Source organism: Anomaloglossus baeobatrachus, chromosome 3 (assembly GCF_048569485.1).
Source record: "Anomaloglossus baeobatrachus isolate aAnoBae1 chromosome 3, aAnoBae1.hap1, whole genome shotgun sequence".
Lineage (NCBI taxonomy): Eukaryota > Metazoa > Chordata > Amphibia > Anura > Aromobatidae > Anomaloglossus > Anomaloglossus baeobatrachus.
In genome coordinates, this window is record NC_134355.1 from 149,263,725 (window position 1) to 149,291,637 (window position 27,913).

General features: G+C 46.2%; 1 protein-coding gene across 1 annotated transcript in view; it reads right to left on the reverse strand.

Moving 5' to 3' along the window:
- UTRN (utrophin) overlaps positions 1-27,913 on the reverse strand; it is a 1,025,654-nt gene that overhangs the window by 886,183 nt on the left and 111,558 nt on the right. The window contains exon 3 of the mRNA XM_075339520.1: positions 23,227-23,288. Coding sequence (XP_075195635.1) covers positions 23,227-23,288 — 62 coding nt within the window. The remainder of the gene's footprint in view (positions 1-23,226; positions 23,289-27,913) is intronic.

The window sequence follows — 27,913 nt, forward strand, 5'->3', positions numbered from 1 at the left end:
AATCAGTGTGAGAAGAATAGAAAAGTAGGAAGAAAAATGTGAGGGGGAGGGGAAGAGAGGGGGGGGGAGAGAGGGAGGAAATCGGGGGGGGGGGGGGGGTAGGGAGGGGAATTCAGCTAAGTGTTGCAAACTGCGGTTCCATCGGCAGCCACATCGCCCCCCACCAGGACGCTATATTCCTCTGAATGTTGGAAGTCCAACCATTCTCGCCAAGTGGACCAGAATTTCTCATATGTATCATGCAGCGAGGAGGTTAAATCCTCCATGTACATGAGGTCATTGACCTTATTGATCCATTGGACCAACGTGGGAGGGGTCGTGCTCCTCCATCTTTCAGGTATGCATACTCTCGCAGCCATAATAAGGAATTTCCTCAAAGAATTCTTATAGGTTTTTTCAGGGACCCCACAGTGATGCAATAGGGCAGCAGCAGGTCCCAGCTCCTCGTTATTGCCAGTAACCTGGCGAATGGTGTCGGACACTCCCTTCCAGAAGGGCCGGATCGCCTCACACCCCCAAAACACATGTAAAATGTTACCCTCTGCTGTGCCACATCTCCAACATGTGGGGTCTACTGTTGGAAACATGACATGTAACCTGGAGGGTACTCTGTACCATCTGGATAACAGTTTATAGCTAGCCTCCTGGAACCTGGAGCTGATGGAAGATGTGTGTGCCAATCTGAAGATCCGTTCCCACTGTATTGGTGTCAGCTGAATACCCAAATCACATTCCCATTGTGAAGCAAACGGGGGAAGTTGTTGGTCAGGGGACGAAGACAAAAGTGAATAAACCACTGAAAGCGAATGTCGTATTGTGCCTGAACCCATACACAATTTTTCAAACTGTGTCTTAGGACGTTGAAAGTGGGTCCTAGCTGGGAGACTACTGAAAAAATGCGTCAATTGTAAGCATCTCCATAGACCCAGTGGGATGGGATCCTGTCTAACCCCCAAACCCTCCACCTGCGGCCAGTTGTCCCGAATCCCAAAGTCTTCCACCCGGTCCACCCCGCCCCGAACCCATGCCTGAAATACTGGGTCTGTTCTACCTGGTTCAAAAGCAGGATGGCTCAAGATCGGTGTCAGGCTCGAGTGTCTGGGTATCAACTCCGATTGCACCTTCCCAGTATTGCAGTATGTCACGGTTGGTCCGATAGTTGGATGTGATTTCAATCTTGCAGGGACCTCAGAGAGTACCCACGGTAATTTGTTGAGGGGTATTGGGGAAAAGGACTGCTCTATCTGTACCCACGCCTTCTGAGACCCGTTCCTGCACCAGTCAATCATTCTAGTAAGATGCCCAGCTAAGTGATATCTTCTTATATCTGGCAACCCAATCCCCCCACCCCCCTTGGTCCTGTGTAAGATAGCTCTTTTTATGCGTGCCGATTTACCTCCCCAAATGAACGAAGACTGAATGGATTCCAGAGATTTGAAGAATCCAGACGGTATTTTGATTGGGAGCGCCTGTAACAGGTAAAGAATTCTGGGTAGGACATTCATTTTATATATCTGGCATCTGCCAAACCAGGAGAATAATAATTTCCCCCATCTGTCACAGTCTTTCCTGATACTAGATAACAGAGATGGGAAGTTCTGTGAGTAAAGTAGACCCAAGTCACTGGTCAGACGTACCCCCAGGTAATTTAGGGATTGGGCTGCCCATCGAAAACTAAACGATGTTTTCAACTCTTCCACTTCTTTAAAAGTAAGATTTATGTTGAGCGCCTCAGATTTTGTGAAATTTATCTTAAAGTTTGATAGGCTGGAGAATTTCTGAAACTCCCTCATTAAGTTTGGGAGCGAAATCCTTGGTGCCGAAACGAAAAACAGAAGATCATCCGCATATGCAGCTACTTTATGTGTTGCCTGGCCAACCCCAATGCCTGTAATATCAGAATTGGCTCGTACATGTCTGAGGAAGGGTTCTAGCGTCAGGATGAAGATTAGCGGAGACAATGGGCATCCTTGCCGGGTGCCGTTAGATATTTTAAATGGGTCGGACAGAATCCCATTTACCCGGACTCTTGCCGAGGGTACCGAGTATAAAGACATGATCCAATTCATCATGCCGCGTCCCAACCCAAGACAACCGAGCGTGGCTTCCATAAAGGTCCAGTCTACTCTGTCGAAAGCCTTTTCGGCATCTGTTGACAGAAGCATAGACGGTAGACCCCCCATTTTAGCTTTATGTATCAGATTAATGGCCTTAACAGTATTATCCCGTGCCTCACGGCCCGCCATGAAGCCCGCCTGATCTGGATGAATTATTGAAGAAAGAAAAGGAGCCAACCTGTTCGCTAAGATCTTGGCAAATAATTTTGTGTCCACATTCAGCAGGGATATCGGGCGATAACTGGCGCATTGTGTTGGATCTTTCCCTATTTTTGGTAATACCGTAATATGTGCTCTCAACGAATCTGCATTAGGGGTTGAGCCCTCTGAGGCCCTGGAATTAAATGCTGACAGGAGGTGTGGAGATATCATCTCTGTAAATTTTTTATAGTAAATCAGGGGAAGGCCATCCGGCCCTGGGGCTTTTCCCGGTTTTGATGACGTAATTGCGTCCACCAGTTCTTGCTTTGAGATTGTAGTTTCTAACATAGCTATGTCAGAATCTTCCAACCTCGGCATTTTTGCTTCTCTGAGGTACTCTGAAATTTTTCTTTCAAAAGATGATTTTGACTTCGCAGGGTCATTTGTCTCTAGATTATATAAGGACTCATAGAATTTTTGGAACGCCTCCGCTATTTCTACCGAAGAGTGTAATATTGAACCCTGGGGATGTGATGGGGATATTTTTGATATAAAGGTTGTCGCCTGTTGTTGTCTGAGTGCTCTCGCTAAAGTCCTGCTGCACTTGTTCCCGTATTCATAGAAGTGTCTACGGCATCTATTAAGGACCCCCTTTGCCTTGTTGTTAAGTAATTTCCGCAATTCATCCCGAACTTTAAATAAGGATCCCCCCAACTCTGCTGAGGGCATCTGCTTATGTTGTGTCTCTAAATCCCTCAGCTGTGTGAGCAACCTGTTAACCTCCAATTCCCTTTCCCTCTTTCTCCTTGCCCCTTGCTGTATGAGCACCCCCCTAATGACGCACTTGTGAGCCTCCCAAACCGTTGTTGGTGAAGTGTCCCCACCCGCATTCATTGTAAAGTATTCTGTCAAAGAATTCTGTACCATCTGCAGGCTTCCCGGGTCCTCCAGCAAGGAAGTGTTCAGCTTCCACTGCCACTGCTGTGGAATCGGGGACTGCAACAAGACCGACACTGTGCAGAGTGCGTGGTCAGAGAAGGTTATGTTGTCTATCTGGGCTTTAGAGATCCTTTCAAGGTCTTTGTGTTTCACAAAAAAGTAATCCAGTCTGGAGTACACTCCATGTGCATTTGAATAGAAAGAGTAGTCTTTATCGGACGGGTGCAGAAGTCTCCATGTATCCACAAGCTGCTGTTCATGTAACATGCACCGCAGCCTGCGGAGAGCTGATGTAGGATGTGCCGAAGTGCCTGTCGAAGTGTCCTGCGCTGGGTTTAGAGCAATATTGAGATCCCCCCCTAGTATGAGTGTCCCCTCCACGAAGTCCTCCATTGACTCCAGAAATCCCGCCAGGGTGTCAATCTGCCCTATATTGGGAAGGTATATGGATACCAGAGTGTAAATATGCCTGGCGATCCTGCCCTTCACCATTAATAGTCTGCCCATGTCATCACTGCGAGAGTCCATGAACTCCCAGGGAATTGCGCGAGCGATGAGGATGCTAGTTCCTCGGGACTTCGGGTCTGGTGAGAAGCTATGGTATGCCTCAGGGAACCAGCGTGATGTTAGTTTGAATGGTTTATGTTTGCATAAATGCGTTTCCTGCAGAAAGGCAACTTGGACCCCATTTTTTTTTAACGAGTTTGCCAGGATAGACCTCTTACCCGGGCTATGTAGTCCTTTTACATTTAGTGTCCCATATTTCACTTCCGAGACCCCTGATCTGTGCATAGTTATGTCAAGAACTGTGGTGTACCCCCTACGGGAGAGGACGGGATATGAGAGAGTGGGATAGGGGATGGAAGGGAAGAGGGGGTATACACCTGGTGTTTGATGTGACCTCACAGAAAGAAGTCCAATGGGGTCAGGTCAGATGAGCGTGGAGGCCACTCCACGCAGCCACCATACCCAATGACTTGTAGGAAGGTCTCCATGAGGTATCACTTCACGCCCACAGCCTTATGAGTTTTACACGTTCTAATCATAGCATTTCTGTATGCAAGGTGTCGATTCGTATTGAATTGATGATGCCCCACAACTTTGTAATTCACTTTTTCCACCAGGTTGTTTTCCACCAGGTGGCGCTATAGGTGGTTTCATTGCGTAGTGGCATGGCTACTGTACTATACCTAGATACCACTTCTATGCCTATAGCTGCCACCATTCTCAAGTTAATGGCGGTGGACAGGATATGGGTGGACACACTGTATAACATTTTTGACTACTTCACTTTTATGCCAGGATCACACTGAGCTGGCTCTCATATCTGAACTACTAAGCATATGCATCATTTCAGTAGGAATCCTCATTATCCTCAGTAATTATATTACTTCTATGTATAGTGTACTTTTAAAGTGCATTACCAAGAGTGACTATGGCATGAAATATAGATGAATAGCACTTCACAGTTTACAGGCTGTGTCTTCTCTGCGCGTATGGGTGATAGTGTAGAGAATTCAGACACAGGACCACTTACAGTCTGTCTCCGATCCAGCTGGCTCTTGCACTAGAATAAATACAGGATGTTTTGAAACATTTATATGATTCTGGCTATCGAACAGAAATATATCTCTACTCGTGTTCTGAAGAAAAAGAAAATCATGCGATTAGCCTGAAGGCATTCCATCCAATCCCAGTTTATTGTATCCAGAGGAGGCATGATTTGTGCCTAAGTAATCTGCAAATTTCCAGTAGGAAAAAACAGGTCTAAGGTCTCATCTACACAATAGTATTTTTCATCAGTATTTGTATGCCGAAACCAGGACTGTCTCCAAACACAGAACAGGTGTCAATCTTACAATTATAGTTTTATCGGTGTAAGTTCCACTCCTGGCTTTGGCATACAAACAATGATGTAAAAATACTGATGTGTGAATGAGGCCTTAAAGGTAAGGTGTCACGTTTTTTTATTGTTTTATTAATAATAGTGATCATGAAATCAAGTATTTTTAATACAAAATTAAATTCACTGTTTATTTAGTCTTTATTTAATTCTATTTTTACTGAAACACAGGGGGCTGCCATCTTGGATTTGCTGTGTGTAACGACAGTTACTCACCTCTTTTATGGCAGCGCCCAGGGCATTGGGTCTGATAGTCGGACTCCGACCCTATACTTAACACAGGAGAACTCCCTGCTGTGACCTGGACATGCCCCCTGGGTTGTCCAGATAACAGCAGACGGAGGAGATCGGCGTCATCTCTGTGGAGCTCACAGCGTATGCTGTATGCTGCACTTTCCCACATCACCCGCTCGGCCTGTGCTAGTACTGCGCAAGGCCGCCGTTACCCTCCCCCCAACGCTACCGTCTCCAATGACATCCCCCGCCGCTACCCTCCCCCCGCTATCTCTCCTCCCCGCTGCTGCTGCGGGCGAGCATGAAGTAGAGCATTCTGCGTGTGTGTGTGTGTGTGTGTGTCAGAGCAATGCGGGCGTACATGTGGCAGAGCATTGCCTGCGTGCGTGTGGCAAAGCATTGTGTGTGGGCATGCATGCAGCAGAGCATTGCAGGTGGGCAAGCGTGTGGCACAGCATTGTGTGCGTGCATGTGGCACAGCATTGTGTGCATGTAGCAGAGCATTGTGTGTGGGACTGCATGTGGCAGAGCATTGTGTGCGTGCGCATGGCAGAGCATTACGGGCGTGCATGTGGCACAGCATTACGGGCATGCGTGTGGCACAGCATTGTGTGCGTGTGTGTGGCACAGCATTGTGTGCGGGCGTGCATGTGGCAGAACATTGCGGGCGGGCGTAATTGTGGCACAGCATTGTGTGCATGCGTGTGGCACAGCATTGTGTGCGTGTGTGTGGCACAGCATTGTGTGCATGTGGCAGAGCATTGTGTGTGGGCCTGCATGTGACAGAGCATTGCGTGCGTGCGCATGGCAGAGCATTACGGGCGTGCATGTGGCACAGCATTGCGGGTGTGCGTGTGGCACAGCATTGTGTGCGTGTGTGTGGCAGAGTATTGTGTGTAGGCCTGCATGTGGCCGAGCATTGCAGGCGAGCGTGCGTGTGGTAGAGCATTGTGTGCGTGCGTATGGTAGAGCATTGCGTGTGTGCATATGGCAGACCATTGCTGGTGTGCATGTGGCAGAGCATTGCGGGTGTGCATGTGGCAGAGCATTGCGGGTGTGCGTGTGGCAGAGCATTGTGGGCGTGCATGTGACAGAGAATTGCGGGTGTGCATGTGGAAGAGCATTGCAGGCATGTGTGTGGCAGAGCATTGCATGCGTGTGTGTGGCAGAGCATTGTGGGCGGGCGTGCAGGCGGCAGAGCATTGTGTGTCTGCATGTGGCAGAGCATGGCGGGCATCAGAGCATTGCGGACGTGCATGTAGCAGAGCATTGTGTGTGGGCGTATGTGCGGCAGAGCATTATGTGTCGGTGAGCGTGTGGCACTGTATTGTGGACGGGCGTGTATGTGGCAGAACACTGTGTGCGTGCGTGTGGCAGAGCATTGTGTCCGTGCATGTAGCAGAGAATTGCGGGCATGCATGTGGCAGATCATTGCGGGTGGGCGTGCATGCGGCAGAGCATTGCTGGACCAGGGCATGCAGAGCACTATGTGGAGACCACTATGCAGTTGTCCTTGGTGACACTTCAGACATTAGAATGACTTTGCGGTTACCAACAACATGGCTCTGCACTGTGGTCCTAAACTGCATCTTCCCTTATCCTTTTGGAAACATCTAGATTGGGAGGGAGAGCTGTGACAGCACACACAGAGGAGCAGATTCTGCCCACTTTTACTGCAGTTGTAATGTGAGCTAGTTCTACAGTAGCTCTGCAGTAGAATTTCAGCAGCTGCCCAAGTGTTTAAGGCTATGTGCGCACGTTGCGTACTAGCCCTGCAGAAATTTCTGCAGCGATCTGAAGAGCACACGTGCGCTTCAAATCGCTGCAGAAAATGTCCGTAGAAAAAAAAAGCCGATTCCATGCGCTCTGCCTGCAGCTCCTGCCATAGACAGAGCAGGAGCTGCCGGCAAAGCGCACGGAAGAAGTGACATGTCACTTCTTGAACGCAGCGCTTCGGGCAGCAGCCAAAGCGCTGCGCTCTAAGATGCCACGTGCGCACGGCCCCTGCACAATCTCCATAGACTGTGCAGGGGACGCAGGACGCATGCAGTTACGCTGCGCTACAAAGCGCAGCGTAACTGCATGTATTTACGCAACATGCGCACATAGCCTAAGAGTGGAAAATATCAAACTTTTTATTTTTTTTTATATTTTGCTCAATTAAAAACAAATAGTAATATTTAAATAAAACATTAAAACATTAATGCTTTACATTTTTTCAGTTATTGAAATATTTTTTTTGGACAATAACTTCCCTTTAAGGTGACCGAACAGATTTTTAGACCAGAACCTATGACAAATGGAGATCAATAGCAAGTCACAGAAGGGGATGTATTGGTAACTGAGGGTCTCCAGAGTTCAGAATTGATGGTGCTTTTAAGTATCCGAAAATATAAGCATAAGGTAAGAGAATTATAGGCTAACTGAACAGTAAAGGCCGCTTTACACGCTGTCGCTAGCGATCACACCCGCCTCCGTTGTGCGTGCGTCACAGGCAAATCGCTGCCCATGGTGAACAATATCGGTAGTACGCGTCACACGCACATATCTTCCTAATGACGCCGCTAAGGCTGCCGAACAAACTCTTTTTTAAGGGGGAGGTTCGTGCGGCATCACAGCAACGTCACACAGCGGGCCACCAATAGAAACGGAGGGGCGGAGAGCAGCCGCATTATTGTTACTCCCACCTCGTTGTCGGAGGACGCAGGAACGCAGTTGTTCGTCATTCCCGGGATGTCACACGTAGCGATGTGTGCTGCCTCAGGAATGAAGAACAACCCGCATCCTAAAAGATCGACGATTTTTTGAAAATGAACGACGTGTCAACATCCAACGATTTATCCCTTATTTTGGATCGTTAGCAGTCGCTCGTAGGTGTCACACGCAACAACGTCGCTAACGACGCCAGATGTGCATCACGAATTCCGTGACCCCAGTGATATCTCGTTAGCGATGTCGTTGCGTGTAACGGGGCCTTAAGAGTCACACATTGCTAGGTCATCTTCATGTAAACACTGGTGGCATCAGTATTCCCTCCCTAAGTCCTTATGAATTCTCTCTTAGTTGAATCCTGGCTGTAATCTTCAGGTGTAACTGCATTTCCATATTAAAGAGACTGTCCAGCTGGTCAAAAATAATTAAGTCAGTACATGATTAATACCGACTTTTTATTTTCCTCAGATATCGACACTTGTCTACTTTTAAGTTCAAAGCCAATACTGATCTGTGACATGACTACTCTTAGCTATAGTGCCTACAGAGAGTCTGAGGTAGTCTGTGACACACCCACTGTTTCATCATTGGTTGAGGCTGCATCTCTCTCAACTCAGATTGGCTGCAGAAGTTCACCAGGAAGTGACTTCATAAAGGATTGGTTTCTAGTACAGCAAGGATACAATAATGATAATGTGAGGAAAAAGCCAAAGGCTACATATATACTGAAGCAAATGAGGTTTAACAAAAAATGGAACCTGGAGGATTGCTTTAAAGCAGGGGTGGGGAACCTCCGGCCCGCGGGCCGTATGCGGCCCGCGATGACATTTAATGCGGCCCCCGGGCACATTCCAGGCTACCCCAGTGCTCGAGCGGCACTTGCGCTTTTGCCAGCCGGTGGCCCTTTAAAATCCCAGTGCGTTATGGGTAGATGCTAGAATGTACGGGCTATTTACAGATCCTGATTGCAGCCCGTACTAGAATGTACGGGCTCTTTTCGGGACCTGACTACAGCCCATACATTCTAGACTGAACCCGGGACTGTGCTCGCATGCTGAGGGTTTACCTTGAGGGCGGGGTAAACAGCGCGCTGTGCTCCAGTCACAGCAGAAGAGGTGCAGCAGATGCCTTCCTGCTGTACATGCCTCCCGGACCTGTGCTATGTGACTCCTCCTCCTCCTCCCCTTGTACTGTGAGTATGCAACCCATCGCTGCCCCCCCATCCAGTGCTGTGTACCCCCTAGTACTATGTGTTGCCCCAAGTGCTGTGTACCCCCCAGTACTGTGTGTAACCCCTCAGTGCTGTGTAATCTGTGCAGCCTCCTAGTGCTGTCAGTGCTGCCACATCGTGCTCTCCCTGCTGCCTCCTAGTGCTGTCACCTAATGCTCTCCATGCTGCCTTTTAGTGCTGTCACTGTCAGTGCTCTTTGTGCTGCCACCTAGTGTTCTTTGTGCTGCCACCTAGTGCTCTTTGTGCTGCCACCTAGTGCTCTTTGTGCTGCCACCTAGTGCTCTCTGTGCTGCCACCTAGTGCTCTCTGTGCTGTCACTGTCAGTGCTCTTTGTGCTGCCACCTAGTGCTCTTTGTGCTGCCACCTAGTGCTCTATGTGCTGCCACCTAGTGCTCCCTGTGCTGCCGCCTAGTGCTCCCTGTGCTGCCGCCTAGGGCTCCCTGTGCTGCCGCCTAGCGCTCTCTGTGCTGCCGCCTAGCGCTCTCTGTGCTGCCGCCTAGCGCTCTCTGTGCTGACGCCTAGCGCTGTCCTTTGTGCCGCCTAGCGCTGTCCGTTGTGCCGCCTAGCGCTGTCCGTTGTGCCGCCTAGCGCTGTCCGTTGTGCCGCCTAGTGCTGTCCGTTGTGCCGCCTAGTGCTGTCCGTTGTGCCGTCTAGTGCTGTCCGTTGTGCCGCCGCCTAGTGCTGTCTGTGGCCGCCACTAGTGCTGTCCATGCTTAGCATCTCCTGTGATGTATACACCCCTCCTGTGATCTATACGCTCCTCCTGTGATGTATACGCCCCAGCCTGTCCTGGGATGTATATGCCTCAATGTTTCCTGTGATGTATATGCCTCAGTGTCTCCTGTGATGTATATGCGCCCCAGTGTCTTCTGTGATGTATATGCCCCAGCTTCTCCTGGGATGTATATGCCCCCAGCCTCTCCAGACCAAGACAAACCTGTAAAAGCAGTTGTGAGAAACAAAATGATCAATATCACCGAACATCACAGCCACACCAAAGAGAAGCAGCTCCTGCCACCACAGTAGGGGTGAGTTAATTAATTGTTTGACCAAATATAGCCTGGTCGTTTTCAAGTTGATAATTTGGTGCGGCCCCCGAAGGTTGGTAGAAAATTCCAAATAGCCCCCGTCGGTAAAAAGGTTCCCCACCCCTGCTTTAAAGCTCTAGCTACACTGTGTGCAGAATTATTAGGCAAGTTGTATTTTAGAGGATTTTTTTTTTATTATTGACAAACAACTATGTTCCCAACCAACCCAAAAGACTCATAAACATAAAAGGTTAATATTTTTGGAAGATGGAGTGGTTTTTTTTAGATTTGGCTATCTTAGGAGGATATCTGTTTGTGCAGGTAACTATTATTGTGCAGAAATATTAGGCAACTTAATAAAAACCAAATATATTCCCATCCCACTTGTTTATTTTCACCAGGTAAACCAATATAACTGCACAAAATTTAGAAATAAACATTTCTCACAATCAAAAACAAAACCCCAAAAAATTAGTGACCAATATAGCCACCTTTCTTTATGATGACACTCAACAGCCTACCATCCATAGATTCTGTCAGTTGCTTGATCGGTTTATGATCAACATTGTGTGCAGCAGCCACCACAGCCTCCAGACACTGTTCCGAGAGGTGTACTGTTTTCCCTCCCTGTAGAACTCACATTTTCTGAGGGACCACAGGTTCTCTATGGGGTTCAGATCAGGTGAACAAGGAGGCCATGTCATTATTTTTTCATCTTTTACACCTTTACTGGCTAGCCACACTGTGGAGTAGTTGGATGTATGTGATGGAGCATTGTCCTGCATGAAAATCATGTTTTTCTTGAACGATACCGACTTCTTCCTGTACCACTGCCTGAAGAAGTTGTCTTCCAGAAACTGGCAGTAGGTCTGGGAGTTGAGCTTCACTCCATCCTCCAGCCCGAAAAGGTCCCACAAGTTCATCTTTGATGATACCAGCCCATATACCAGTACCGCACCTCCACCTTGCTGGCGTCTGAGTCGGAGTGGAGCTCTCTGCCCTTTACTGATCCAGCCTCTGGCCCATCAAAAGTCACTCTCAATTCATCAGTCCATAACAATCAGTCTTAAGATATTTCTTGGCCCAGTCTTGACATTTTATCTAATGTTCAAAGGTGGTGGTTTTTCAGCTTTCCTTACCTTGGCCATGTCCCTGAGTATGGCACACCTTGTGCATTTTGATACTCCAGTAACGTTGCAGCTCTGAAATATGGCCACACTGGTGGCAAATGTCATCTTGGCAGCTTCTTGCTTGATTTTCCTCAATTCATGGGCATTTATTTTGCGCCTTTTTGACCAACACGCTTCTTGCGACCCTGTTGGCTATTTGCCATGAAACGCTTGATTGTTCGGTGATCACGCTTCAAAGGTTTGTCAATTTCAAGTCTGCTGCATCTCTCTGCAAGACATCTCACAATTTTGGACTTTTCAGAGCCCGTTAAATCTCTCTTCTGAGCCATTTTGCCAAAGGAAAAAAAGTTGCCTAATAATTAAGCACACCTTATATAGGGTGTTGATGTCATTATACCTCACCCCTCCTCATTACAGAGATGCACATCACCTGATTTACTTAATTGGTAGTTGACTCTCAGCCTATACAGCTTGGAGTAGGACAACATGTATAAAAAGTATCATGTGATCAAAATAATTCTGCACACAGTGTATATGGTGACTTAAAGTCATATTAGCCATAACGGTCAGAATCACAATGTGACTTCTATTATTAAATATATGGAAAGACTAAATATGTAGCTCACTGGCGGACACAGCCAGGAGAGGGCCTCTTTGCAAGAACAATATATGGGCTCTTTGCAGTCTAATAGCTCATTGTAATGCACAATTACATCTCTTTGTCATGCCAGAGGAATCCCGGCGAGCACCGCAACACAATGGGAAAACCAAAGAAGCAATATAACGGATGGCCCTGACGCTAGGGAGAGAGGACCGGTGTCACCTCCTCACACTCACCTGAGTCTGATCCCTGCACTCCCCAACGTTTTTAGATGGGTCCTTTTCCCTGTGCACTGTCACGTGCCTACGCCCTTGCTCGCCCTGAACTCACCCTGACTTGTGTGAAGGCAATCGAAAAGCTAGACTCGCCACTGCAATAAGTCAACAAGTGGAAGGTAAGACAAACAGGTGGGAAAAGACACGACAGATAACATTTCGAAGCTCCTCTAGTAGGAAACGTCCCAGCTGCAACAGAAGCGAACATCTAAGCTTCTCCAGAGACAGGCTCCTTCAAAAATGGACAGTATAAAATGAACTATAGCTGACATATGAAGGAGTGAGCAGTGGATATTTATAGCAGAAGTGATTGGCTACAGTTGAGATTACTACTACCTGTTAAAACACAGCAGGATACAAAGTAACCTTAACCTGGTCAGTACCAGAGGGAATGAAATAAGTTCCAAATCAGGATAAACAACAAGCGGGCACTAAAGAGGCAATCCAGAAAAATCCAGCAATCACAAATGATAAAAAATTCCAAAGCTTTATTTTACATTTTAAAATTCTATGTTTCACACTCAATTAAGAGAAACAGATGACGCGTTTCGGATTCATCAGACCCTTACTCATAGGTATCACTAAAGAGGATCTGCGATCAACTGTAAGCTGTGACCTTCTGATCCCAGATCCTCCCGAGATCACATCAGACCGTAACACAAATGTGACACTGTTTTAGAGAGGGAAATGGGCCCCTTACCTCTTGGGCTCTTGTGCAGCTGCACAGGTTGCACTAATGATATGTCCATCCTTGACATAGCCTTGCAATCATCACTGATATGTTTGGGGTTCTTATAAGAGTCTAAAGCAAGTGACCTTTCAAGACATGTAGCCCATCCCTATACAGGTTACTAGGATATTCATGACAATGCTCCCTGCAGACAAGATGAACCTTAAAAATCTATACAGTAGAGTTTTCCAAGCAGGAAATTTTTAGGGAGTTAGATATTTTCCTTAATCTGTATAAAATCTTCGTTTTGGGGTCTTGCCATAAGTAACAATGCTCTATAGTTAATCATCACCATACAGTGTCACAGTAAGTACGCTGTGACTGGTGATCTGTCTGAATGCAGAAATCAGTACTGGCCTTTGATCACATCAAACAGTGCATAAATGTCAAATGTCAAGGGTGTTGGGGATTTCACCCAGGCACATAGCCAATGCATTATTTTGGATAGAAATATATGTATTTTTTTTGCATAACATTTCTCCCCCAACCAAGTGAAATAAATCATTCAATTATTCACAAATTAAATAAAAATGTTTGGACTCAGCCATGGAAAACTGTACACTGAAGCAATAGAAAAAGTTTAAAGACGGCTGTGCTGGGTGTGGGAGCAGAATACATCATGGGTCTGGCATTCGCAGGAAATTCCTGCAACACCACAATGATTTTCAATCAACTGTTCCACGCGTTTTGTACATTCACATACACTAATATGTACTGTTGTTTTCGCTGGCTAAAAGTGAAAGAATTAGATTTAAATCTATCACCATACAAAGCACAGAATCAGGTGGTGGTTATTCACCCCCCTACACATCATTCACAATCCTCTCTAGTACATCCAACCCCCTCCTCTCCCTACCATACTGCAATAAACAATGGCTATGGTCATATATATATATATATATATATATACTAGAAGGTGGCCCGATTCTACGCATCGGGTATTCTAGAATTTACGTATTGTGTAGTTCATGTATGATTTTTGTTATATATATAAATATATATATATAGATGTTGTTGTGTGTAGTTACCAAGTGTTTGTGTAGGGCGCTGTACATGTTCTGAGTGTCGCGGGGGGTGAGAGCGGTGTTGTATGTGTGTTGCGTTGTTTGTGGAGCGCTGTGTGTCTGTAGCGTTCTGTGTGTGTGTGTGTTGTGCGGTTTGTGTGTGTGTGGTGTGTTTTGGGGGGAGGTATGTTTTGAGCAATGTGCGTGTTGTGCGGTATGTGCGTATATTTGTGTGTGCAGCGTTGTCTGTGTGTGTGAGTGTCTGTGTAGGGCGTTGTTTGTGATTCCTAGTGTGTGTGTGTTGTGCAGTGCGCGTGTGTGTGTGTGTTGGGGGGAGGTGTGCACCTCTCATCGTGCTCCATCCCCCATGCTGCGCACCCCCCATCGTGCTGCATTCCCCATGCTGCGCACTCCCAAACGTGCTCCATCCGCCATGCTGCGCACTCCCAAACGTGGTCCATCCGCCATGCTGCGAACTCCCAAACGTGCTCCATCCGCCATACTGCGCACTCCCCATCGTGCTGCATCCCCCATGCTGCGCACTCCCAAACGTGCTCCATCCGCCATGCTGCGCACTCCCCATCGTGCTCTATCCGCCATGCTGCACACTCCCAAACGTGCTCCATCCGCCATGCTGCGCACTCCCAAACATACTCCATCCGCCATGCTGCGCACCCCCTATCATGCTCCATCCGCCATGCTGCGCACTCCCAAACGTGCTCCACCCGCCATGCTGCGCACTCCCAAACGTGCTCCATCCGCCATGCTGCGCACTCCCAAACGTGCTCCATCCGCCATGCTGCGCACTCCCAAACGTGGTCCATCCGCCATGCTGCGCACTCCCAAACGTGCTCCATCCGCCATGCTGCGCACTCCCAAACGTGCTCCATCCGCCATACTGCGCACTCCCCATCGTGCACCATCCGGCATGCTGCGCACTCCCAAACGTGCTCCATCCGCCATGCTGCGCACTCCCAAACGTGCTCCATCCGCCATGCTGCGCACTCCCAAACGTGCTCCATCCGCCATGCTGCGCACTCCCAAACGTGCTCCATCCGCCATGCTGCGCACTCCCAAACGTGGTCCATCCGCCATGCTGCGCACTCCCAAACGTGCTCCATCCGCCATGCTGCGCACTCCCAAACATGCTCCATCCGCCATACTGCGCACTCCCAAACGTGCTCCATCCGCCATACTGCGCACTCCCCATCGTGCACCATCCGGCATGCTGCGCACTCCCAAACGTGCTCCATCCGTCATGCTGCGCACTCCCAAACGTGCTCCATCCGTCATGCTGCGCACTCCCAAACGTGCTCCATCCGCCATGCTGCGCACCCCCCATCATGCTCCATCCGCTTGGGAGTGCGCAGCATGCCGGATGGTGCACGATGGGGAGTGCGCAGTATGGCGGATGGATCACGTTTGGGAGTGCGCAGTATGGCGGATGGAGCACGTTTGGGAGTGCGCAGCATGGCGGATGGAGCACGTTTGGGAGTGCGCAGCATGGCGGATGGAGCACGTTTGGGAGTGCGCAGCATGGCGGATGGAGCACGTTTGGGAGTGCGCAGCATGGCGGATGGAGCACGTTTGGGAGTGCGCAGCATGGCGGATGGAGCACGTTTGGGAGTGCGCAGCATGGCGGATGGAGCACGTTTGGGAGTGCGCAGCATGGCGGATGGAGCACGTTTGGGAGTGCGCAGCATGGCGGATGGAGCATGATGGGGGTGTGCAGCATGGCGGATAGAGCACGATGGGGAGTGCGCAGCATGGCGGATGGAGCACGTTTGGGAGTGCGCAGCATGGGGGATGCAGCACGATGGGGAGTGCGCAGTATGGCGGATGGAGCACGTTTGCTCAGCCTCTCTCCTTCCAGCCTCCCTCAGCATCAGCCTCCCCCTCCCAGCCTTCCCCAAGATCAGCCTCTCTGCTCCCAGCCTCCTCCAGCACGCCGTGCTCCTCTGCCGACACTCACCCACACCCGATCGCATCCACTCACACACCCACCCGATCGCATCCACTCACACACACCCGATCGCATCCACTCACCCACACAACCGATCGCATCCACTCACACACAACCGATCGCATCCACTCACACACAACCGATCGCATCCACTCACACACACCCGATCGCATACACTCACACACACCCGATCGCATACACTCACACACACCCGATCGCATACACTCACACACACCCGATCGCATACACTCACACACACCCGATCGCATACACTCACACCCACCCCATCGCATACACTCACACACACCCGATCGCATACACTCACACACACAGACACTGACGAAATCGCACATACGCGCTGATACTCACAACATCCGGGGATATCACATGCTTCTGGCCATGTGATCCTCCGTCAGGTCCTGGAAGCTCACAACAGCACAGTATCGCTGCCGAGAAGCAAGCGATATCCCAGGATGTTGTGAGTATGTGGATGCGATGTGATGTGTGAGGTGTGTGTGAGTGTGATCTGATTTGTGTGTGTGTGTGTGCTGTTATGTGTGTGCTGTTATGTTATGTATGTTCCGCAGCTGCAGGACCTTGATGTGTGGATGCGATGTGATGTGTGTGTGAGGTGTGTGTGAGAGTGAGTGTGAGCCGGTGTACACTGGTAACTATGATACACATCGGGTAACTAAGGGACCTTAGTTACCCGATGTGTATAATGGTTACCAGCTTTCACGGCCTCCGTCAAGATCCCAGCATCGCAAGGTTATGTGTGGCGCTGCCGGGATCCTGACGGAGCCGGTGTAGAAGCAAGCGATATCCCAGCATGTTGTGAGTGTGTGGATGTGATGTGTGAGGTGTGTGTGAGAGTGAGTGTGATCTGATGTGATGTGTGTGTACTCACCTGGGAATCGGAGCCCCGTGTCAGTTGGGCCAGAGCGAGCGTGCATTGCGTGAGGGGGGCGGGGCCTGCAGAGAGCCGGGGCGAGAGGCCAATCCGTGTGGGGGGGCGGGGCCATGGCGAACCCAGCGGCCAATCAGCTTTGTGTCACCGTAAGGACATGTCACGGTGACACAATTTTGGAGCATGACAGACAGACAGACAGAATAAGGCAATTATATATATAGATATATATATATATATATACATATATATATATATATACATATATATATATAGATAGATATTCCTTATAGCTATATATATACATATATATATATATATATACATATATATATATATATATATATATGTATATATATATATATATATATATATATATATAGCTATAAGGAAAATCCAGCAAAGACTTGGAAGCACCGGTGCTGTAATAAAACGTCTTCTTCATTTGTGATATCCATAGAAGTAAACACTCCCCACAAGGCTCAGGAACAACAATGTATGGTTAACAGGAGATATCGCGGATGGGACTATACGTTTCGGCGGCCTTGTCCACCTTCCTCACGGTCCTATCTTAAGCGGGCTTTACACGCTAGGATATTTCTAGCAATTCCTAGCAATATCGTACACAAAAGCGCCCGCCCCCGTCGTGCATGCGATATCGTGTGATCGCTGCAGCAGCGAACATTATTGCTACGGCAGCATCACACGCACTTACCTGGTTGGCGGCGTCGCTGTGACTGCCGAACAATCCCTCCCTCAAGGGGGAGGTGCGTTCGGCGTCATGGCGACGTCACCGCGACGTCACTAAGCAGACAGCCAATCAAAGCGGAGGGGCGGAGATGAGCGGGACAAACATCCCGCCCACCTCCTTCCTTCCTCCTTGCGGGCGGGACGCAGGTAAGGTGAGGTTCCTCGCTCCTGCGGTGTCACACACAGCGATGTGTGCTGCCGCAGGAACGAGGAACAACATCTAGAAACAACCATTAACAATTTTTGGTTTTAGGACGACCTCTCCATGGTGAACGATTTTCACCACTTTGGAGGACGTTTAAGGTCGCTGGTCAGTGTCACACGCTGCGATACCGTTAATGACGCCGGATGTGCATCAGTAACGACGTGACCCTGACGATAAAATATTAACGATATCGTAGCGTGTAAAGCCCCCTTTAGTCTGCTCCTTGTGAATGGAGCCATATAAATGACAGTCTCCACTGACAACAGTGCAGTTTATGCACACATACTGTATATATATATATATATATATATATATATATATACTCAACATATACAGTGCCTTGCGAAAGTATTATATATATATCTTATGAAAGTATTATATATATCTATGAAAAGACAATCCTAGACGACATACTTGCTAGGTGCATATCATAGCTGGCATATCGTGTATAGCCAGACATACAGTACGTATCTTTATGCCTACACAGTTATATATGAAGCAAATGATCTAGAAATTATGGTAAAAAATGTTTTTTCTTTAATGAAAATCTTCATTAAAAAAAATCTGCATCATTGTTCCATAAACACATCTATTAATGCTAACACATTTTGACCTCAAAAAGGGTTTTTGTTCACAGTATAGCTATGGAGGGAACGGCACAGTTTAGTTTGATTCTATGTTTACACTAGTATAAAATGTGGATAAATACTACGGTATAGTGACCATAAATATTAAATGACCACATATATAAAAAATTAACATATATAGGAAAGCAGTAATACATTTCATAAATCTTTAGGAAAGATGTAATTGTCTTCCTGAGCCGAATATACTCAATGGGCACGGAAGCAAAATGCAAAATGGATCTGTTTATCAGAAAGAGGGCATAAACTTTGACAAGTGTGAGCTGTATCTGCATATAAAGGAGCAGAATAGAGTACAATGTATAAAAAAGTAACATATATAGAAAAAAAGCAATAAGCTCCATTCATGCTTAAAGGGAACCTGTCACCAGATTTGGCGACTATTAGCTGCAGCCACCACCACTGACCTCTTATATACAGCATTCTGGAATATTGTATACAAGTGCCCAGGCCGCTCTGTATAACGTAAAAAATACTTTTATAATACTCACCTGCGGGGCAGTCCTGTTCGATGGGTCCAGTCCGGCTTCTCCTCTCTGCTGCGATCTCCATTCTTCCAGCCTAGTGTGGATGACACGTCTACGTCATTCACACAGACCCATATTGCGGTCTTGTGCAGGCGCACGTTGATCTGCCCTGTTGAGAGCAGATCAAAGTACTGTAATGTGCAGGCACGAGGAAAGGTGAAACACCGCCAGCGCATGTGCACTACAATACTTTAATCTGTTCTGAATAGGGCAGATCAAAGTGCACCTGTGCAGGACCTCAATGCTGGCCAGTGTGCATGACGTAGGGCGCACCATGCACACGAGCCTCAACTACGTAGGACGTGACATGCACACGGGCCTCAGAAAGAGGACGGAGTGAGGAGGTGCTGGATCGGAGAGTAGCGACACCCATTGGACCAAACCGCCCGCTATGTAAGTATTATAAAGGTGTTTGTTACGTTCTACACAGTGACCTGGGCTCTTATATACAGTATTCTAGGATGTTGTATACAAGAGCTCAGTGGTGGTGGCTGCAGCTTATTGTCACCAAATCTGGTGACAGGCTCCCTGTAAAACAACATAATGGTACTATTTGGCAGAAATATCTCACATTTAGTGGAGGGAAAGATGGTATCGCTTTGGTCATCTCATTGCATTAAACTACGAAAGTGTTAACTTAATAATAATAAGCAGAACTTAATTCTAATCTAATATATAAAGCTAATTTAGGTTACAAACAGAGAAAATACACAGGACCAAGGGTTGCATGTCGGCCAATTGATCAATTATATCAACGTCTAAGTTTATAATTGACAGCAACCATGACTACATATTAATACTGGACAAGTCGCAAAGAACAGTGTGAAAACCAAGAAAGAAGAAACCGACCAAACGTCCAATTGATGTGAAGACAGATTTTGCCGTGGCGACGCATGCGTCACGTGCGGTGATACCGGATTGCGATTGGAACGCACCTCCTTTATCAGAGCCTGTCACATAGCATAACTCCACCCCCCCTGACGAAGGCGGTTTGCCGAAACGGCCGTCGGGTAGGCGGAAATTCCGGCTGGTTGTAATCCTTGACACACACGTGGTAAGTGTGGGCATTGTCTTGCTATATAGTATTGGCGTATATTTGGTAACATTCACGTCTTGTGATGAATTTGTCTATGTGGTTTATGCAACGGATCGTGCTTATCTTCCCACGTGGCCCTATATGTGACTGTACCGGCACCAGTATAATTTTTACTTAGGCAATTGGATATCATCCTTGAAAAGGTTGCTTTTGATGTGGCGTTTCATCGATTGCCACTTCTGTATGTTTGGCTGTTATGCAGTTAATACATGCCTAATAATGAGCAGTCAGCAGCATTTTTGATTTATGGGAATAATTCCTTAAATAACTTAACTATGTGTCTTTGATCACATTTTCTATCCCATTTAACCCATTAATATCCATTCCTTTGCTGATTGCCATTATACATATGGTGCCTGTATTAGTCTGGGGATTTATATGGGCAATTGTCACACTGCTGGTCTTTCCTGGTTGTTGTGCTTCTTTTAAAATAACTTTTATCTGTATGTCCACCTTGCACTGATCCATAATAATAAAAAATCTGTTTTCACATCAATTGGACGTTTGGTCGGTTTCTTCTTTCTTGGTTTTAAAGCTAATTGTATGTGTGTGTGTGTGTATGTATGTGTGTGTGTATGTATGTGTGTATGTCTACTAAAGGAATCCGCACCATCGCATTTACAATCACGAAATTTTGTACAGACACCTCATTTGACTCAGGGAACGTCATAGTCTATGTTTTGAGAGGAAAATTTAACCCCGCGCTTTTACTTTACAGTTATTCGGCAATAAACCTGCTTACATAAAAGTCAATGGAGCTCGGAGGTACAAGTCATTAATAGGCGCTCTGATTGGTTGATATAGGCAACGAATGACATTCTTAGTATAAGAAGCTTATGTGTGAGGTAATATGATATCGGCAGAGACAGACACACACAGAGACACACAGAGACAGATGCATACACAGAACCACAGACAGAGACACACAGAGACAGACACACAGAGATACACACAGAGACGCACACAGAGACACACACACAGAGAGACACACAGAGACACAGACAGACACAAAGAGACAAACACACAGAGACAGAAACACAGAGACCGATACAAAAACACACAGAAACAAGCACTGAGAGACTGATACAGAGACAGACACAGACACACCAAGACAGACCTTCAGCGACACAGAGACATACACACAGATACACACACACACAGACACAGACACACAGAGACAGAGACACAGAGAGACTGATACAGAGACAGAGAAACAAAGAGACAGACACAAACAAAGACATACACACACAGACAGAGACACACAAAGACAGATACACAGTCAGTGAAAAACACACACAGAGACACACACACAGAGACAGAGACACACAGAGACAGACAAACATACACAAAGAGACACACAGAGAGAGGCAGACAGACAGCGAGGGAGAGTGAGACAGTGGGAGACAGGGAGAGTGAGAGAGACAGAGAGACACCTAGTTACTATCCAGGTCAACGCCAAGTCCTACAGCTAGTAATAATAATAATAATAATAATAATAATAATAATAATAAAAAAAAAAAGTCTACTAAAAAAGAATGTGTCAGAATCTGGTTTCAACTAGTAAAAAAAAATATAGGTGCTACCTTTCCTTAGAGAATACCAATCCCCAATCTGGGGCTGCCCTTTTTATTTAAAAAAAAGAGTGGGAAGCCAGACTGGTGATTTTAATAAAGCACCACACCAGCATTTTTTTTTTTCGGGGCTGGAGTGGGGATTTAAAGGAAACTGTCACCCTTTTGAGGTTTTCGAGTTAATATGGGGGCATATATGTTGTACAGTATACAACTGAAATTAGTCATATCTGTAATGTCTCTTGGATAATGGCATATTTACTAAAAAAAAATCATCTTTATAGCTTAGATCTTCCAGTCTGCATTATACAACATTTCTCCTTCCCTTCTCTTCCTTAGTGTCCCTGTAACATCAAGTGCGCAGCCGTAAACCCTGGATCTGTGCATTCTGCCTGCTGTCTCTCCCATGCACTGTTTCGCCCTTCTGTGGCCACTGTTTCAATTTTGATGTGCGCAGGTGCCAGAGTTTTAGATGCCATATTAGAAACCACTGAAGGGTGGTACAGTTCCGGGGAGAGACCACAGGCAGTACGCGCGGAGCGATGGATTCCCGGCCATGCACCTGATGTTAAAGGCACAATGAAGAATAGAGTAACGTGAAATCTTGTATATTAGGACCAGAAGCAGTATTATTCTCTGGCAAGCGCATACCCCATAGCCTGGAAGATCAATGCAAAAAAATAATAATTTTACTGAACAGACCATCATCCAGGAGGCATACAGGTTTGACTAATTTTAGCTGTTTACAATCTGTATGTCTATATTAATACCTCAAAAGGGTGACAAGATTCCTTTAAAAGGCCCACTCCAGACCTGTGACAGATTGCCTTTAATCTAAGTCCTCTGCCCCCTTTCATATACTCATCCTCTGGCGTCTTCACCTTTCACTGATGCTGCTTCTGTCCCGTGGTGCCATCTTGTGACGTTATTTGTGACTGTCAGGAAGTCAGAAGTTACATCACAAGGTCTCAATGCATCTCTGTGAGAGCCAGAATGAGACTCTCATAGAGCTTTATTGAGTTGGGACCTCCAGTTCGCTCTAAGAAACGCTGGAGCTGCCGTCAGGTCACATATCACAGGAGACCGACATGAGCCACGCTGGAAAATGATGGAGCCGCTGGATTGGTAACTGTAGTAATGATGTTACCATTCGTTAACAGTTTTAAAGTAGACAAAGATGCTGGATGAGTAGCGGTGCTACTGGGGAGGTGTTATCCATTGTACTGGTGTGTTTTCATGATGCTTCTGGGGTGATATTGCTTGTGGTATTGTTATATGTGGTGTTATTGGGGAGGGATGTTGTGCAGCACTGGTACTTGGCACTTCTGAAGGTATTATGTCTGGTGGATGGTGGTACTGCTGTGGTAATATGGGAGTTGCTATGGAGATAATACGGGTGCCGCATAGCAGTATCTGTACAATGCTCAGGCCCCAGCATTACTATGGAGCAGCGACTGAGACCCAAATAGAAACTTTGTGAATCTCAGGTGTCAAAGATTAAAAATGAAACTGTTTTACCTTTGAGAAACGGGCATTTATCCATTTTGTGAATGTTTTCTTCTGTACATCATTATGTTCATCTGCCAAAAAAAGGAGACATATATTAACATATAGTTTTCCCCATTTTTGAGTTTATATATATGGTCACACAAAATACCATATTTTTTCCATACTTGCACATCTATAGCAATGTTAAAAAGGTAAATTACTCACAAAAATCTGGTGTGAAAACCAAATAATTTAACTTTATATTATATTTCAGAAACCCGACGGGGATTTCGGCAATCCGGCAATTCATATTATGGGGTCCTATCGATCCAGAGAATGTGGCCTCCTAGTCCTCTGGTAGTAGTTTGTTACATAATGCTTCTCCATTAAATACCACCAAGTAGACATTTATGCCACTAATATAATTTAATGTAAAGCCCCATCACAGCATTTTATCTCTTTATTTTTTTTTTTTTAAATAATTTACTTTATGTGTCAATTTTTAATACTGTTTTTATTTATAGTCTGAAGTAGATGAAAAAGTAATGGTGTATTCAAAGGAAGGACTTATATGACTCTTCTTTGCTATATCCAAGTCTGTCTTAAGGCAATAAAATGCAACAAAAAGTGCAGTTTCATTAAAAAAAAAATTGTATGAAACCAACCATAAAACGTTTGGCCCAAGTTTATAAGTTATTGAAAGAATTTGGGATAAATTCCTGATTTCTGGGAGTACAACAGCTGGGACCCCTACCGATGCCAAGAAAGATGCTTTGTATATGGTACTGCCACTCATTATCTATGGGACTGCCAATAATAGTAGGGTAAAACAGTCAGCTACCTTTGAAAGTGAAAAGTGTACATGCTCGACCTCTGCATTATTCATACCCCGGGCAGTGCAGACCCCAACAAGTAATCGGACTCCCAGAAATCAATAATTTATTGATTATTCCCTTTTGGGATTACTCACACAACTATATAACTTGGATGAGTGCTATCCAATGTTTTATCAGCTAGGACTCAGGCAATTGTTATTCTACGATTAGCGTTTTCTTTTCCCATGCCGACTGATTGATTTGAGTGGGTGCGTGGAAATTAGCAAACTGCATTTGGATGACATCTGAGTGCAGTCCAATGTTTGCAGACTCACAAAATGGAAAAGATGGAGAGATTTTGTTCTCCATCTTTTCCTGACAGTGTGCTGCTGTGTGATTCACTCAAGAATCGGATCACACTAAGCTGACACTCTAATCAAACTCTAATCAGAGTTCACTCCGAGTTTCATTACCATAAATCGGCTCAATTCTCTCGCATGAGAGAGTCAAAGCTCATGTGATCCCGGCCTGTATGTTTATCATATTCTCTTTAATCCATTGGCTATAATTTGTAAGCAAGAAAACAATAAATTTGTGTTCATCACTGTAAGAAGAAATGTAAAACACACAAGAAATACAAAAAGTAAAGTAATATTACCCTTGGCAACTCTATAAAAAAATTCTGTAAGGATAACTTGTGCTTGAATGTCCTTAGGGTTAAAAAACGCATGTGTCCCACCAACACACTGCACCACATATGGAAAAGGAATTTCTGTTCAGAACAAATAACTATTTGTGTTAATTAGGCATTTGTAATCCAGAGGGCAAAATTCCCTGAATTCCTTATCAGCAGATCTGCCTACAAGTACAAGACTAAATTCTAAGTAACACATTTAAACAAAAAGGACCTTGTGAGTAAAAATGAAAATAAAAAGTAAGGAAAATTATATTGCTAGAGACAGCAAAATTGGTAACCCTAAAAAAGTCAGCTTAAGGCCCGTTTCACACGTCAGTGAAAAACACTGACGTTCTTCACTGACGTGTAAAACACGCACATGTCCCTCTGTGTTCCGTGATTCACTGCACACGTGGGTTGTCCATGTGCAATCCGTGATCCGTGATTGCAAATGGACATTACTCACCTGCCTTCGCTTCTGCTGTCCATGGTGCTGAATTCCTCGGCTCTGCAGCGTCCGCCCACCACTCTCTGCAGCGACCTCCGGGTCGGCTGTTCCTGCTTTCATGAATATTCATGAGCCGGGCAGGAGCTGCAGAGAGCGGTGGCTGCACAGCGAGTCGCTGGAAAGGTTAGTTGAAAATGTTTATTATTTCATATGTCAGTGTTTTTCTAGTACATGTTTCACGGATCACACCATAGTGTGGTCCGTGGGTCATCAGTGATGCCAGAAAAAAACTGACTTGTCTCCGTTCAGAATCACGGACACGCGTGTACGCTGCACGGAGACATGTTCAGTGAAAAATCACTGATGTGTGAGCAGATCCATTGATTATAATGGGTCTGCGTATGTCAGTGATTCTGGTACGTATAAAAAAAAGCACATACGTACCAGAATCACTGACGTGTGAAGGGGGCCTAACAAAGAGATTTCCAATATGAGCAGATGAATGATCGTGGGTAAAATGTTTCGCCCCAATACGGTTTGCACAGTGCAGGGCTAAATGAGACTCAATGAACCATTGATGCCGCTCCTTTCGGGCAGTACATTTACTAACCCCTGTAGATGCCCCTGTACACATTAGATGGCTGTCGGCATCTCACCTGACTCTTCCATATACAGGAGAACTTGTTCGGCCGAGTGCCCTTTCCTGACACTCTGGCTGGCGGCTTATCTCTGGGAGTCCAATGCAATCGACAGACCAAAATCTGACATGACTGATAGACAATCCCCCTGACCATCAGTCGCCTGCACCCCTCATACACATTAAATTGTCGGCTGAACCAGTCAATGTTGGAGGCTTTGACCGGCATTAGTCTAATATATATAGGTACCTTAGTAGAGATGAGCGAACCCGAAGTTTGGTGTTCGGACCGAACACAAACTTAACAAAAAAAAAAACAACAACAGAGTTCGAGTTCAGAGATCGGGTGCTTTACGTAAGCTAACCATACACGGGGCATCACAGTGCCCAGGTACGCTCGGTGCTCGGTCCAGTTAGAGCCGCTCGAAATGTTTACACTGGGGGTAATATCAGCATGATTGAATGTAGTGTGCACCAAAAAAACAAAAGCAAAAACCTCACTCACCTGCCCCGGAAGCGTTCTGTTTATGGTTGGCTGTATGGGGGCGGAAACCTGAACTGCCCATTGGGGTTCAGGTCAAGTCCGGGTCCCAAACCAAACTTTAAGTCTGGCTGCATCCGGCGAACCGAACGTCCATGAGGTCCACTCATCTCTAGACCTTAGTTCTGTCTGGTAGGTCCCTCATTGACTAGTCCCTTTTTCATTTAAGTGGATTAACTAAGAGTTTAACAACCCTTCTTTTTCAATGCAATTCACATAGGGTTAGATCTGATTTACCAAAAACAAATTACACATTTTTGGCTTTAGTTTGATCACTAAGGTTTACAGAAACGTTGTAAAAACTGAAAACTGTTTCTGCCAACTAATCCCGCAGATGTAATATGAATTGAGCTTTGTACATACAGTGACTACTCCTTGAGATGGCCATTGAACAGTACTGAAAACAAAAGGTCTTCAAGGTGGATGGTCTTCTCAACAAAAAGGGTTAACATATATGCAAGATATTATGGAATTAAAAAATAAAAAGACAAACCTTATTGAAAAAGGCCATCCATGAGCATGACCAGACTTTTCTGGGCCATATTTTTTAAAAAAGGTTTCATTCTATCTACTACAAAGGACATCTCAGCAATCAGAATGACCATAAACTTTGCATAACAAATGGTCCCACCATATAGCCTCTGGTGAAAACCTTAACTGCAGGAATGTCCATGGGAATAAGCTTGCAAGATGTAATTATCCAATATATTTTCGCATTCTTCTCATTTCCATAACAGAGGGGCCAATCTCTTTGACTCCCAGCTGTATTTATGGGTTGTCTGACGACTGAGTTAATCTTCTGTTTATAGAATAGTTAAAATTAAAACAATACAAAACAGAATTTTTAAATGAAAACTAAAAAACAAGCTCAAACTACATAACATAAAAAGATTCTGGATTCACTTTTGCAACAAGTCCATATGTCAGTGAGATCTATGGCAATACAAAGCTGTATTAGGCTGTGTGCACACGTTGCGTTTTTTACCGCGGAAACGCTGCGTTTAGAACCGCAGCGTTTCAGTGGCAAATTGCATGTGTTCAGCTTTCCCAGCAAAGTGTATGAGAAAGCCGAAAAATCAGTGCACACGCTGCGTTTCTAAACGCAGCATTTTCGATGCCAAAAATCGGTGCGGAAAGAAAAGCAGCATGTCACTTCTTTTGTGCGGTGTGGCTGCGTTCTCTCCCCCATTGAATCAATGATGTGGGTCAGAACGCAGCTACACCGCAGTGAGCTGCTTTTTTGTTGCGGTCCGCGGGCTTTGTCGGCATGCCAGAACGCAGGCATTTTACCTGGAAGTGAGGTCAAGAGGTTTCCTGTTGACCTCACTTCCTGGCAAAGTCCTGGAAAGCCCCCGGTGTCGCCAAAGTGCCCGCCCCGACCCCCGAACACCCCTCCCGAAAATCCAACATGGCCACGCGCACAGCAGCGCACCGGCCGCAACATACTCCTATGATTTCTGTCGCATGTGCCTTGAGACATGCGACAGAAAAATGCCCCCCAGGCCCTGCCAGGTCACCCCCTATTCCCCCCGGTATTCCCCCTTACCTGTCCGGTCGCAGCGCTGATCCCCCGCGGCCCCCTCCTCCTTCACAGCAGACG